At 44.3% G+C, this 15883-nt stretch overlaps 1 protein-coding gene across 1 annotated transcript in view; it reads left to right on the top strand.

The window, feature by feature from the left end:
* Positions 1-1625: 1625 nt before the first annotated feature.
* The window catches only part of PARVB (parvin beta), a 53454-nt gene continuing 39196 nt past the window's right edge, over positions 1626-15883 (top strand). The window contains exon 1 of the mRNA XM_033148304.1: positions 1626-1759. Within this exon, the coding sequence (XP_033004195.1) occupies positions 1645-1759 (115 nt within the window). The 5' untranslated portion in view covers positions 1626-1644. The remainder of the gene's footprint in view (positions 1760-15883) is intronic.

Here is a 15883-nt window from a genome sequence, read left to right as displayed (position 1 = left end):
CGTTCCACACAAAACTCTAAATCCCATTTCCCCTACCAGCTTGGAAATGAGCCTCATTTTCCTAGCAATAAGACTGGCGATATCCCAGTCACTTCCTTGTCATAAGAAATTTGGATAACTACATTTGTTGCATTCTAACGGATGAGCTAGAAAGCCCTCAGAACTGAGAAGAGATTTTCCTTGTTCTGTTCACTTTATCTACATCTTTGGCAAAGGCAAGAAACACTACGTGGATAAGCATGCAGCTTCATGGCGATCGTAGAGCTAGAAGGGATCCCAAGGGTCATCTAGTCCAACCCCCTGACCACCACTAACCACGACTGATGGCCATCCAACCTCTGCTTAAAAACCTCCACAGAATCACACACACACACACATAATGTGTCACTGCTACATATTATGAAATAATATCTTGCATGGGTCATACCATTACCAAAAGGTGTGGGGAAAGGGTGATGGGAACACTTGTAGAGGCCTCACTAGAAGGTGTTCCAATACACACACACACCCCCCCTCCCAGATAAGTGACTAGAGCAGTGTTTTTCAACCACTGTTCCATGGCACACTAGTGTGCCGCGAGATGTTGCCTGGTGTGCCGTGGGAAAAATTGTGTTTATTTGATTCCTATTCAAGAGAATTACTTTATATATAGTCAATATAGGCACAGAGTTAATTTTTTTAACATTTTCTAATGGTGGTGTGCCTTGTGATTTTTTTCATAAAACAAGTGTGCCCTTGCCCAAAAAAGGTTGAAAAGCACTGGACTAGAGGACATCTGAAGGCAGCCCTGAATAGGGAAGTTTTTAAATGTTTTATTACATTTTTATATTTGTTGGAAGCCGCCCAGAGTGCCTGGGGCATCCCAGTCCGATGAAAGGGGTGACAACAAGAACAGGATGTTCCTATTTTCATGGGCCAAATCCTGCTTGCCTCCTTAATAGTTTTGCCACTGCGGAAGAAGATAAACGTGTGCAAGCAAGGGAAGTCCAGCATTGCTTTTGCACGGCGCTCGCTCAGTCTCTGAACTCTTTCCCTTCCCCCTTCTCATGGCAGAATGGCACTCTGCACATGCCCAGAAGAACCACCGACCTGGGTTCAGTTTTTAAAGAAAGCGAGCAAGGCACATGCTCAGAGGCACTACCCCCCCCCCCGGTTATTCTTTGTTAAGGCGTTTGTTTCCCCTCGGAGGAGGGAAGCCTTCGCTCCTCCAGGCTATTGAGCCGAAGGTGCCCGCGAAAGAGAAGCCTCGTCCCCTCGCCCTTCAAGCCGCTCCTTTCGGTTCGCCCCCTCCTGCACCCGGACCCGCCCCCTCGGCCTTCCCACGCCATCGGCGGGCGCTGCGCGGAGCTGCAGCCGGCAAGCGGCTCTCTCTGGGGCAGACCCTCCGTCCCGAGCGAGCGAGCGGGGATGCGCCCTTGCGCGCGCGCGCCCTGCCTCCCGTCGCGTTGCGCTTCTCCGCGCCGGTGCGCCTGAGGGCGGGCTGCGTGTCTCCCGGCTGCCGGCGCCGCTGCGGGCCTCTCGGCAGCCCTCGCCCCTTCGCAGCAGCAGGTAGCAACCGGGGCGCTTCCCGGCCGCCAGGAGCGCACGGGCACAGGAAAGCCGCCGCCGACCGACGCCGACGCCTCCTCCCTCTCCGGCGCGCCCATGTCCTCGACGCCGGTGCGCTCGCCCACCCTGCGGCCGCACAGGATGAAGAAGGACGAGTCCTTCCTGGGCAAGCTCGGCGGGACGCTGGCCAGGAAGAAGAAAGCCCGAGAGGGTGAGCGGGGGCTCCGGGGAGAGGAGGAGGGCGCACGGCGGAGAGGGCAGAGCCGGGGGGCCCGGGCTCTGGGCGCGAGGGAGACGCCCGCCCCATTCCTGGGGGCGCCCGGAGGACGGGTTTCCGTGTGGGATGGAGGGGGGGGGGGACACTGGCGTAGCCCTCGCTCGTGGCTGCCCTAGAAGGAATCCTGTCCTCCAGCAAGCGGGCACAGGATCGCAGCTCGGAATGCAAAGCTCCCAGCCCGCCCCGCCGCCCTCTGATTATTTCCAGTTGTCTGGAAACTTTCCTCGCGGCGCTGCTCGGTTTCTCGTGGAGGTAGCCAAGGACAATGAAACGAGAAGGGGGCTGGAGGAAAAGTTTCCCAGGAGTTGTCTCCTGTCTCCTGTAAGAGGAGTGAGGCAGCTTCCGCGTGGTGATGCGCTGGGTAGATTTGTGCCAAATGACCGTGCCAGCTAGCGCAACGGGCTACACTTGAAAGAGCAGCTCAGATCTCACTTGTGCTGCAAACGGGTAGCTCTGTTTGTAAACCCCCTATATCAGTGTTTTTCAACCTTTTTTAGGCAAAGGCACACTTGTTTCATGAAAAAAATCACGAGGCACACCACCATTAGAAAATGTTAAAAAAAAATAACTCTGTGCCTATATTGACTATATATAAAGTAATTTTTCAATTTTTCCCACGGCACACCAGGCAACATCTCGCGGCACACTAGTGTGCCGCAGAACAGTAGTTGAAAAACACTGCCCTATATCTCCCTGCCTCAGCTCCAGCCTCTCTGCAGTTTGGGAATAATGGTGCCGTTCTACCACACACGCTTGTTGTAAAGGTGATCAAGAAATGATACTATCGGTGATTTGCGAGGAGTCAGACAGGTCTCCACTCTTCTTTGTAGGGCTTCCATGTCTTTGATAGCTGCACTGCAGGCAGAAATGGCAGGGGAAGCTTTTCCTGCCATGGTATCATAGAATCAGAGTTGGGAGGGACCCCTAGGGTCATCTAGTCCAACCCCCTGCAATGCCCGAATCTCAACACGTGGTCCCCCGTCCAGTGAAAAACTTCACCACTAGTTTTTTTTATTGTTACTGCTAAAGGCACAGATGGAAGCACGTTCAGGGAAAGGAATGTGGCAACTTGGTGCATCAAATATAGGTCATGATTAGTGTAGTTCAGGGGTCCCCAAACTAAGGCCTGGGGGCCGGATGTGCCCAATCGCCTTCTAAATGTGGCCCGCGGACGGTCCAGGAATCAGCGTGTTTTTACATGAGTAGAATGTGTCCTTTTATTTAAAATGCATCTCTGGGTTATTTGTGGGGCCTGCCTGGTGTTTTTACATGAGTAGAATGTGTGCTTTTATTTAAAATGCAACTCTGGGGTATTTGTGGGGCATAGGAATTCGTTCATATTTTTTTTCAAAATATAGTCTGGCCCCCCACGAGGTCTGAGGGATAGTGGACCGGCCCATGCCTGGAAAAGTTTGCTGACCCCTGGTGTAGAGACACAACTTATCAATGTATGCAAGAGTATGATAAGAGTATACTTATCAAAGTATGCAGACTCACACACATATGGTGTGAGGGCCTGAAATAAAAGGGGGGGAGGGTTCTTACCCTCTCTTTAGAGACAAGGGAAGTACAGTATTGAACAAGCCATTCTTTGAAATCCTTACACAAGTAAATCAGAGTCCTTTGACTAATTTCACATTGTAGCCGAGACATATTTAAATGGATGTATTTCTTAACCACCCCAGAAACAAATTGGAACAAGTGCTCAATAAACAGCAAATATGATTTAACCTCTGCACAGACTTTGTGCAAACAAATGGGGATGGATGCTCAACAAACTGCTTGTCCGAAGGAGTCCTTGCTGGAGGAGGATGCGGCGTTGCACAACTATAGCTCTTCTCACCTTTGGACATCCCTGAGGGCCACAGATTTCCTATCCCCGAGATAAATCTCTTTGCATCTTACTACCACCTGAGGGGGGTGGGTGGGTGGGGGGAGGGGAGGTTAAGCATGGGTGGAAAAGTTGCTTGTCCAAAAGACACCCTTGAGCTAAACCCAACTCCACAAAAATTGCTCTACTCTGTCTTGAAATGTGGTTCATTGCACACCAGAAACTGAATGCTAATTCACCATTGTATAGGCTAGTGGTATTTTCTCTCCCTCTCTCCCGCTCCAGGTTATTTATATGCAACATTTTTCACAAGTAAATCTGTTCTCAAAGCAGTTCACCGGGGGGGGGGGCATTGGGTGTCTTTTAGGGCACATTCCCCATTCATACTGGGCCAACAGATCTGATAAGTGTCTTGCAGACAGAAGGTCGCAGGTTCAGTCCTTGGTGTACTGGGAGAGACTCCTGCCTGAAACTCTGGAGGACTCCTGTTGGTCAGCAGGTAGACCGTCCTGAGTTAGAAGGAGCAACTTGCTTTGTTGGAAGCTGCCCAGAGTGGCTGAGGCAACCCCATGGGTAGGGAACAAATTATTAATAAATTTCCAAGTCATAAGTTGAGTTTGTTGTTGTGAACGTTATGCAGGGTTTAGAAAAAATGTTGCCATGAACACATGAGGACTAAGCTGCAGTCAAGTGGCAGGAAATCCAGCAGTCACTTCCTTCAGTTGTGTCTGTTTTGATTTCTAAGCTGATCAAAAATGTTCTTGGCTTTGATGTAAAAGATTGGGGAAATGTTACCAGCATTCTTGTGAATGGCTATTAAAACAACTCATCTCAAATGAACTTAACAGTGGAGCACTTAGGTCCTATTTAAATGTAATGCCTTGTAAGAAAACTCCTCTGTTTCCTGAACTTCCTTGCCTATACCTACAGTGTTGGCGTGCCAGGGAGTGTGTGCCAGGGGAGCGTGGCACCAGCACGTGACCTTTGCAAGTAGAACAGTTGAACTTTAAGCATGGAACCAGTTTCATGGCATTGCACCAAATGCTGCCCAAGTTGGCATCTGAATTAGGATATTTACTTGGAAAAATTATGCAGAATTTCCAGGGACTTGTTTAGGATTGCAGCCGGATGGAGCCTGGACCTTAAACATGTTCGCTTGGAAATTAAGTCCCACTGAGTGCAGGAGGACTTACTCCATTGTAAGCATGCTGAGAACTGTAGTTTTCGTTGCCTCGTTAGGATAGTTCTCAATTTCAAGAAGATAAATACAAGCGCGTAGCTTCCAAATGTGGATCAAAGGAAGTTGCTTCCCTCCCCCCTCCCTTTCCTGCCGGACTTCCTAGCTTGCCACATTTCCTTTCATTATTAACATTTTAAAAATGCAAAGGTTTGCAGCTGTTTTCTCGAGATCATCTGTTCCCAAGCTGTAAAATGATGTGCATGGAGCTGGGGCGTAACTTGATCCAGTGCTTGCCAGCAGTGATGGAATGACCCCACTCAAGGTTGTTGTTGTTGTTGTTGTTGTTCAGTCGTTCAGTCGTGTCCAACTCTTCGTGACCCCATGGACCAGAGCACGCCAGGCACCCCTATCCTCTACTGCCTCCCGCAGTTTGGCCAAACTCATGTTAGTCGCTTCGAGAACACTGTCCAACCATCTCATCCTCTGTCGTCCCCTTCTCCTTGTGCCCTCCATCTTTCCCAACATCAGGGTCTTTTCTAGGGAGTCTTCTCTTCTGATGAGTTGGCCAAAGTACTGGAGCCTCAACTTCAGGATCTGTCCTTCCAGTGAGCACTCAGGGCTGATTTCTTTAAGGATGGATAAGTTTGATCTTCTTGCAGTCCATGGGACTCTCAAGAGTCTCCCCCAGCATCATAATTCAAAAGCATCAATTCTTTGGCGATCAGTCTTCTTTATGGTCCAATGGCTCAAGGTTATTGGCCATTAATCTGTTGTTCAGTTTCCCATACAGGCCAATGCTGGTGAGTCAGTTGGGCCTTTGTCCTCTTTCTGGTGCCCTGGCCTAGGCCATAGAAAGGTGCCAGCGGAGGGTAGGGGCATCTTGCTGCCTCTGCTTTGTGAGTGACTGTATGAACGCAATGGGCCTCATACACGTTTGCAGAGGAATTACTGGTCCTCATTGGGAAGGTGGCAAATTGACCAGAGCAGATACACACAAGATTCTTTAATGTTTGTTTCTTGGGACCCACTGACTCAGGCTTGCGGGATCTACCGGTACTTTGTCTTTTATTTGAAAGAACCTTATGATCCGCCAATAAGAGCCAGGTGTGGAAGATAAACAATCCGAATTAAAGAGCTGTGTGTGTTTGAGCAGCTGCTGATCAGAGGAACGGAGCTGGGTCCACAGTCCTTCTTCCCACAAATCAGTTCCTTGTCTTGTCTTTGTTTCAGTTGATTAATTTCCATTTGGGATTCATTTTCTTGTTGCCATTGTCAAACAATTGGGAGCCAGAAATCTTTACCTATTTACTGTGCGTTAGCCAGAGATCTCCCAGGAGATCCCGATCTATGGGCTGCCCACTCTTGCACTAACTGTTCTCCCATGTATTACTGTGGTGTCCATGCGCATGCTTTTAAAATTATTGTGCCACGACCATCCTGGTATCGGTGGAACCCTTTGCCCGCCCCTTCTTGTCTTCATAGAAGATCTTCCCTGATCTTTCCCTTCCAGAGAGACCCACGGCTTCACACTTTACGTTGCCTACCTTAAATGTGTCAGCCAGACCTCTTGCTTGTAGAGTAAGGGTTTGTGTGAAACAGTCTAATTTGAAAGCTGAATGGAACAACAGGTGAACGTTGTATTATTTATGTGAAGGTCCTTCTTGGGTTGTAAAAGTTTGCCTTGTAACCGAGCACGCACAATCCATAATGCTGGATCCTGCTTCCTGTGAATTTATTGCTGCACTCGGCAACCGCCAAGTGCGCTGGGTTCTGCTGAGTCTGGCTGTTGCTTTGCCAGGTTGTGTTATGAGCGCAGCTTTTTGGCTAGAGGAATCTTCTCAGCTGAATTGATGCCTCTTCTTTAATTAGCTGGGAACAAAGTGGACCGCCTTAGTAAGTGGCATTGTGCTTTTCAATTTTCTTTTGATAGGAGTAGCTTTACCAACGAGGCTTAATTTGGGTTTAGGCTGTTGAAGTTGTTAAGCGGGGGAACACAAGGGATGGCAAAAAGAGGAGGGTTTGCAACGGGTGCTTGTGAACAAAAGCAACTGCAAGCGTTGTTGTGCTTGGATGCTGTTGCTGTTGCTACATTTCTGTCCCACCTTTCTTCCAAGGAGCTCAAGGGGACACCCATAGCTTATGTGTGTGGTGTAGTGGTTAAGAGCGGTAGACTTGTAATCTGGGGAACCGGGTTCGTGTCTCCGCTCCTCCACATGCAGCTGCTGGGTGACCTTGGGCTAGTCACACTTCTCTGAAGTCTCTTAGCCCCACTCACCTCACAGAGGGTTTGTTGTGGGGGAGGAAGGGAAAAGGAGATTGTTATCCACTTTGAGACTCCTTCGGGTAGTGAGAAGGCGAGATATCAAATCCAAAAACAACCTCCTCCTCCTCCTCCTTCATTTTATCTTCACAACAGCCTGTGAGATAGGATAGACCGATGGAGACAATGTCTGGCCTGATGTCACCCATTGGACTTCATGGCTGAGTGGGGAGTTGTGTCCTGCTCTCCCACGTCCTGGTCCAGCACTAACCACTATACCTGAGATTGAGAACTATGGGGTCAAATGAAAACCAATAACCATGGACAGTATTTAGTTTGAAATACAGCACTGAGGCATCTTCCATTTTCAGACTTAGCAAATCCCTTGGTCTTCTCGGCATTGCAAGCTTTTGCGTAAGCGTAGCAGATAGAATGCTAGACTTGGACCGGGAAACCTTGATTCAAATCCTTGATTAGCTATGAAGTGTATATGGTGACCTTGGGCCAGTCACCAAATTTCTACCATATTGACCTCGTTGGCTGTTATGAGGATAAATTAGAATAACCTTACAAGGATATTACCCATTGTAATTCCCAACTGCGGGAGGCAGTGAAAGATAGGCATGCCTGGCGTGCTCTGGTCCATGGGGTCACGAAGAGTCGGACACGACTGAACAACAACAATCCCCAACCATTAATGACAAAATTAGCAGGGGTAGTTTAAGCTGTATACTGAGAGTTTCTTTCCACTGGACACAAAGATGTGCTTTATTTTGTGTGTGTGTGTGTGTGTGTGTGTGTGTGTGTGTGTATGAGAAAGGAAGCATTTTGTCTGTGGTTTCACTGAGATAATTTTCTCCCTTCTTTCTTTTTATTTTAGCCACATAGTGGAAAATTCCGCAGAAGTTCCTTGGCTATAAAACACACACACACCCCATATGTTAAACTTCCACTATACTAAAGTGTGTATGTTGTGGGAGAAGGCTAATACAGTACTTCAAATGCATTTTGAAATTCCATTGTCCTCTGTCTTAATGCAAGATTGGGATTGGGATTAGAAAGGTGTGGTTCAAATGTGGGCACACAGTTAGGAGACCTTTGGGGTAAACACCTGCCTTTTACAAGTTACAATTTGAAGACTTAAACTACGAAACCCAAAGCATAGAAAGAGACTTTCAGAAGCTTAGAGAGAAACTTTCAGAAGCTGGTTTAGGCAGTCGTTCTGTGGTTTCCCCTTGTTATAGTAGAATAGTGGAGAATCAGTAAATATTCTGCAAGAGACTGAACCTGGGAGCTATCCTATGTCTCACATCGCTTAAAAACCCAATTCAGTAGAATTGGAGGAAGCCATTAAGTAATGCATGTTTGCTCATAATTAAGTCACATTGTGTTCAGTGAGGCTTCTTCCCAGGAAGTGTGTTTAGGACTGCACCCATCAAATGATGGTTTGCTCCACATACAAGTGAAACTCGAAAAATTAGAATATTGTGGAAAAGTCCATTTATATAAGCAATTGTTTTCATTAGCTGCTGGAGTTTAATATATGAGATAGACTCATGACATGCAAAGCGAGATATGTCAAGCCTTTGCTTGTTATAATTGTGATGGTTATGGCTCACAGTTGATGAAAACCCCAAAGTTGAAATTGTTACGTTGGGATTCTCATCAGCTATACGCCATAATCATCATAATTATAACAAACAAAGGCTTGACATATCTCGCTTTGCATGTCATATGAGTCTATCTCATATTAGTTTCACCTTTTAAGTTGAATTACTGAAAGAAACGAACCTTTCCACGATATTCTAATTTTTCAAGTTTCACCTGTAAGTATAGGGAGTTTTTCAAGTGCAGGGAAAGGGGGATTGGGATGCTGTGAAGTCAAGGCTTGCTTCTGCTCATGTGTTTCTGAATAGACTGGTTGTGTGTACTGTACTTCTTCCTGGCTGTTCTGTTGGGATACAACTTTCACCCTTTTGCTAAACCCTCAACTTCATCGTCTGTTCACTTTGTCTGGAAATAACGTCTAAGCTTAACTGGGCAGACCGTTGCTGTTTTGCCTGAAATAATTTTCAAACTGCTCTGCTGCATTTGGAGAATGTACTGCAGTGATAATTTGCTCAGAAACTGTCCTGCCAAGAAAGGAACTTGGAAAGTGTAAGAAAGTAACAGGAGTTGTGTGTGTGTGTGTGTGTGTGTGTGTGTGTGTGTGTGTATAGCTCTCTTATTTTATCCCAGGCTCAGTGAGACTTATTTCCTACATAAGTCCATTAAATTCCTACTAATGCCATTCAGACATTTGGGGATCTTGAGGAAAGAGTGCCAAAAATTAAATAACCCGGTTTACTAACTAGGGGAGTCTGTGTTTCGCTGGTCTTTTCTTGGTCTTAGCTGTAAAGCTGTGCCTTCCCAGGTAACTAGCATAGCATAGCAAAACCCATGGTGCAATGCCATTGCTTTGTTTTCCAGCTGCTGTAACCTGGTGAGCATCTGTGGTGGCCAAACCGTGGCTCAGCAAGGCTGTTGGATTTGGACACAATGCCAAGGCATTGTTAGAAAACAAGTCATGGCTCATAAGCCAACAGCAAACCATGGCTGAACATTGTGCTTTGCTGCCAGAAAGCAAGCCATGGTTAGCCTTTTGGATGGGTTCAGACATTCAGATAAATTATACTTTGGGGCCATTCCATGAAAAACGAGCCTGATGAGAATGCTAGATGAGCGCTGGACTTTGGTGAGGAAGATTCCAAACGTGCAGTCTAACCATTTTTTTTTAAAGCTAAAGACAAAATAAGTTTAGTTTTATGGGCCTTCTTTTCAAAAGTCCACCCACGTAGTCTTCACAGAAGTGTTCAAGTTAAAAGTTTTCTGATGGTTGTCCCACCCGTGACAGCATTTTTTCCTTAATTTTGTATCGTTAAATTTCTTAAACTTAATTTCTGATTGCATAGTTGTAACCAATAAACATTCATTTAAACAGATATGCTGAGTTTATCATTGATTCACCTCCCAACTCACAGAGTTTTTCCGTAAATCAAACTTATCTCAAGCTCCATGTCCTTTTTTTTGTCCCACCCGTGACAATACTTTAACATTTATGGTAATAAAATTGTCAAAAACATCCATAAAAATAATAAAAAATTAGTAAAATGTTCAGTATCTTATTAAGAACATAGTTTAAATTTGGGTTGTTAGTTTTTATGTATATTTACATTGTTACACATGTGTGAATACCAAAAAACTTGGTCCAAGTTTCCCACCCGTGACAATGGAATGGATCTTTCAGCCGTGGCTTCTCATATGTGCAACCCAGGCCATTATTCCCTAAATTGCCAGGCCTAGCTGGTTGCAGCTTGCTGGGGGGAAATGCACATAAACAGGAGAAGGGTGGAGCATGTGTGGTTTTTTGGTTTTTTTTTGTATTTTATCATCTTCTGCCTAGCCTTCCTGCACAGTCACTTGTGTTCCCCAAACTGTGCCCATCCTTCAGATTCTTAACAATTACCCAAGTTCTTGCAAGTAATGCATTGCAGTTGGCCTTCTGCAAACTGAAGCAGGGGTGGAATCAGCTTTTGTCCTTTCTCCCTGACCTCGGAGTGACCATCTTTTTTGGCAGTGAGTTCTGTGGTCCTGTAATGATTTATTTCTCCTCCTTCCTTTTTGCTTGGGAAGACTTTTAAGCCGTTGCAATGTAGATATGTGTTCCTTTGCATCACAGGTAGACAAAGATGTTCTGTTGGAAACATGGGGATTTTCCAGGTTGAATGGGAACTCTTCAGTTCCTTTCTGTTGCTGATTTTCTGCTTGATGAACTGGTGAACTTGATCAAAACAGCTTATTTATAAGAGCCACCAGCTATAATCCTTGGGGAGAACTAATCCTATCATATGCCCAGCTTCTTGGGAATATAAAAGAACAGGGAGCTGAGGTTGCTTAATTTGATAAAACGAGGCTGAATGCGCTTTGGGTTGTTGTGCTGGTGTCATGGAGGAACAGTTTGCTCATCATTGGCTCTTAAACAGCTCCCCCCACCCCCCAATGTGTTTTGGAGGTTATGAAATGAAAATGAAAATGGGCAAAGTCATATGATCACTTTGTGGAGTTTTGATCTGTGGTAGTTTGTTCACAAATGGAATTCAGCTCTTCATACTTCAGTCATGAGCCAATGGATTTATAAGTCTGAACGATGGTAATTGTTACCACCAACGTCCGCGGCAGTTTACAGAGTGACACCGCCACATGAAAGGGCTCTGCCCCGAGGAGCTTACAGACTAGTAGATTTTGCCTGAGGGTTAGGCAAAGGGGGAAATAAAGCAGCACAGGTAATAAGGGAGGGAGGGATATGAGAAAGTGCTGTTGTATCAATCCAAGCCTTATTGCAGGTGGCGGATAGGGATTAAGATGGCCGTGCCAAGGGCCTCATGGGAAAAGGGGGTTTGCTATTGCCAAAATGGTGCCCTCCAGCTGCGGCTGGACTCCAACTCTCAGCCATTGCAGGCAGCATGGACAAGAATGTTAGGATAATAGTCTGTCAACGTTTGGAGGGCACCAGGCTCCTTGATGTAGCCGTTCCTCCCTCCACCCACAGATATTTATTAAAGTTTTCACAATCCAATAAAAATACTGTATTTTTCTCTCCATAGGGCGCACAGGACCATAGGGCGCACCTCGTTTTTAGAGGAGGAAACAAGGGGGGGGGAAATATTTTTCTGGTTTTCCTCTTCTAAAAGCCCTGTTTTTTTGAGGACCAGCTAAACGTTTTGCAGCTTTTTTGCAAAGGGAGAAACCCTGTTGTTGTTTTTTTGAGGACCAGCTAAAAGTTTCGCAGCTTTTTTTGCAAAGGGGGAAAAGCAAACCTCCTTTTGCAAAGGGGGAAAAGCAAAGAGGAAAAGCCCCATTTTTATGGGGTTCAACTCACATTTCTGCAGCTTCTAAAGGAAAGGGAGCCTTTTCTACAGTTTCCAGACAGATAATCTAATCAGCCAGTCACATGTTGCTGGGGAAACAAACAACCTCCCTCTGCAGCACATTCAACAATGGAGGCCTGGGCAAGAGGGTGGGGCTGAAAGGGAGCCGGGACTCTTATCTCTCTCCCGATTTCTTGCTGATCAGCTGCTGAGCGGGGTCCTTTCAACACTCCCTTTTCTCTTTGTAAAATAAAAAGCATGATCCTCTTTTGGCCCCTGGGCAATTCAGCTCCAGGGACCACCATTCGCTCCATAAGACGCACAGATATTTCCCCTTACTTTTTAGGAGGAAAAAAGTGTGTCTTATGGAGCGAAAAATATGGTAGTTTCCAGAACAAATAGAATTAGGAAGAGAGGAGAGTTAGAACAAGAAAAGAAAGGGGGAAAGAAAGGAGGAGGAGGAGAAAGGAACAGAGAAACAAGAAACATAAAAAATAACACCAGTAATAATAGTAATAATCATCATAATAAAACACAAAGTTATATGTATATAGCCCTCTGTCATCATTATGCCTTGACCCTCAATCCACATACAAAGAAGTGCGTCTTCCCAGTAGCTCTTCCTGGAGAGAGTAGCGGTTCTTGGAGGGAGATCCATCTCATTCACTCCGTGACCTCAAAGCGCTTTGGAAACAATGGCCAGCCAATTTGGAGACAGACGGAAAGGTACAAAGAAGCTCAGAAACTGCACTGGGTGTCACTCATGTACCCAAATTGCAGAGTCTCTCCAGGATGGAAGTGGTACCTGTTTCCATTCTACAAATGGAGAAAAAATGAGGCAAAGGTTGTCAGTCGATTGGATTTACTGTTTGTAAAAAAAAACTCAATTCTTCTGGTTACCTGCATGGAGTAAAAATCTCCAGGTGACCAGACTGGGAAGCTTTTGAACACAGGAGATGAGCTGGTCCTTGCTTTCCTCTCATGTCTCCTGTCTGCCAGAAATGACTGACACATGCCAGCAGGTGGGCTGGAAGAGAACCCAACAGAGGACTGGTTGCTTTGAGGGACCTCTTTGAAAGACTGTCTTTCGGAGCAGGCTTTGACACGGCCAGGAAGTTCATTCACTACTGCAACTCTCCAAGAGTCCCGCAACTCTCCTTTATGCTCTCCTATAAAGCCGGGCAAGTGCACCATTGTGGCTTCACTTCGGGGGAAGATACTGTGTCCTCTGTCCCATAATTAGCCGCTCTATTCAACATCATCATGACAGCTGCTGTTTTCCAATACTGTGAGGTTCAGACCTTGGATCAGAAATAACTGCAGCTAAAATTAAATAGCAGTTATCACCCGGCTTCCTCTTCCAAGCAGCCAGGCTGCAGATCGCCATTAAGAAGAAACTCGATTGTTAGGATTTAGAAAGCAGGATATGGAAAAAAGGCAACACGTGGACCAAATAATGTAGGGCGAAATATTTCTTTATAATGTCAAATAATATGCAGCGAAATTTCTAATAATATGCAGCGAAGACAGCGTTCCGGATAAGTACACTGTTTCGGTGTAATCTTCTTCATTTCATAACTATAAAGAATAACAAAACAGAATATATACATCAAATCAGTCATATAAAGGATAGTGCTCAGCATCAACAAGAGTCCAAAATAATATTCAGAAAAATAAAAATATAGTTAGAAAAAAATAAAATAAAAAAAATATTATATTGTTAAGAGAAATAAAAATATCATACCTTAATATACATGCTCCTTACGTAGAGTAGTGGTCATAGCCGTATGTAACCCCTACTACCTGACATGAAAAGCACAGAACCTAATATACACAAAATCAACCACAGGCTGATTTTCTAGTCAAATTATAGAGCAGAAAGACATTTAAAGAGACAGACCTCACAATTACACAAATTAAATAAAACAAATCAGATCTAATTCTGAGTTCAGCCCTTGTGGATGAAGAGTCTTGGAACAAAAAAATAAACTGTGATTCTTTTTGTCTAAGTCGTTTCACATAATCACACCTGGTATTAACATTCCTCTTATTCACCCACAAAAGTGTGAACAGCAAGTCTGGATCTGAATGATTATGAGATAAATAGTGTTCCACCAGGGGTGCTTCTAACACTGCATTTCTAATCCGGGAACGGTGCGTGTGCTCACTGACCGAATGGTTGATCCTATGTAAGTTTGCAACACAGGGGTATCTTTTTTTCATTTTTAGGATTTAGAAAGCGGCTGCAGCGAACTTCAGGGGGCTGCTGGCTTTGAACTTAGGGGTTTTTCGTCTGCTGCAGACAGGGAAATTGCAACTTGTCTAAGAGTGTCTTGTAAGGTGTGATTAAAAAGGGGGAGGGGTCAAAAGCAAGTTTTAAACGTAGAATGGTAGAGTTGGAAGGGACCCTGAGGATCATCTAGTCCAACCCCCTGCAATGCAGGAATTTATCGTTATAGACTTATAGTGGTTTTCTTTGCCACTATGTTTTAATGTATTTTTAATCTCCTGTTGGAAGCTGCCCAGAGTGGCTGGGGAAACTCAGCCAGATGGGCGGGGTATAAGTAATAAATTATTATTATTATTATTATTATTATTATTATTATTATTATTATTATTATTATTATTATTATTATCATCCCATATGGGGATTGAACCTGCAACCTTGGGGTTATCAGCAGCACACTGTAGCCAACTGAGCTGTCCAGTCTCTTCACATGGTCTCATATTAACAGTATCTGAGAGCTAATTTGTGTGTAGCCATCCCTGTGGATTCTTACTGAGCTGTTAGGTTAACATAGAGAGGAAGGAACCATGACAGCTGTCCCATGACTGTCATTCCTTTATCCATCTGTTATTGGAGCCTGGTGAGGCGGTGACGGCAAATAATGTTATTATCTATACATTTTAAAAATAAAAAAAATATTGCCCTTCAGTGTAAATATTTCCAGGGCAGCGTACAATGTTAAAACTATTTAAAACCAGGGTGGATAAAAATCAATGATTTTTTTAAAAAAATCAAAAAATCGGATTTTTTAAAATTTAAATCGGATTTTTTAAAATAAAATGCTTTTTGGTGAAAATATATTACCATCCAAAGGTTATTCAATCATGAAATAAAGTTTAGTTTTTTAATTATGTAGAATAAGGCTGTATATGTTTAATTTTTTTGGTAAATAAATTCCATTAATCCATTCACAATGTCATTTATGCTCTTCCAGAGGTTTTTGTATGATTATTGGGCAGTTTCTCTGCCTACAAGATATTATCACAGATGCTTGGTTTACTTTTGCAGTTCTCAAAACTGAATTTGACTCAGCAGAGATCACAAGGCTCTTCTTCACAGCAAAAATGTTATAACATGAACAGAGTTGAGAAAAAGACCTTAATCCTATTGTTCTACAAACCTATGAATACAGAATCAACCCCTTCAGTGTTAAGTTTCAAGAAGTTCAGTGAATAGAATAGAAACAATATTTTTCTGATGGTTTGGAGTGGAATGGATCTAATAAATCTATTTAAATTGCTATTATTAAGGTAATGATTATTTTTCTCCTTCCTAAGTACAACAGAAAAGTTGTCCAAATATGAATGATTAACCTATTAAACTGGGGATTAAAAAAAACTAATATGAAAAGTTGTTGTTCTAAAAATCTTCATCTACTTGCACATTAAAGTTATACCAGCAAGAATTAGTCTTTATGTAGAAAACTGTGATTTAAATCAAGCCTTACTGACTAGTGATTTAAATCGTGATTTAAATCAGTTTGATTTAAATCAAATCCACCCTGGTGCTATACCAGCGGGTGCTGAACCTCCTCCTTCCGCTGGGGGACACCTGGGGGCAGAGAGTAGGTTGGTGCCCTTGCGTGGTGTAATA

Source organism: Lacerta agilis, chromosome 5 (assembly GCF_009819535.1).
Source record: "Lacerta agilis isolate rLacAgi1 chromosome 5, rLacAgi1.pri, whole genome shotgun sequence".
Lineage (NCBI taxonomy): Eukaryota > Metazoa > Chordata > Lepidosauria > Squamata > Lacertidae > Lacerta > Lacerta agilis.
Note: the sequence above shows the minus strand (reverse complement) of the source record. Positions and strands in the feature narration are given on the sequence as shown.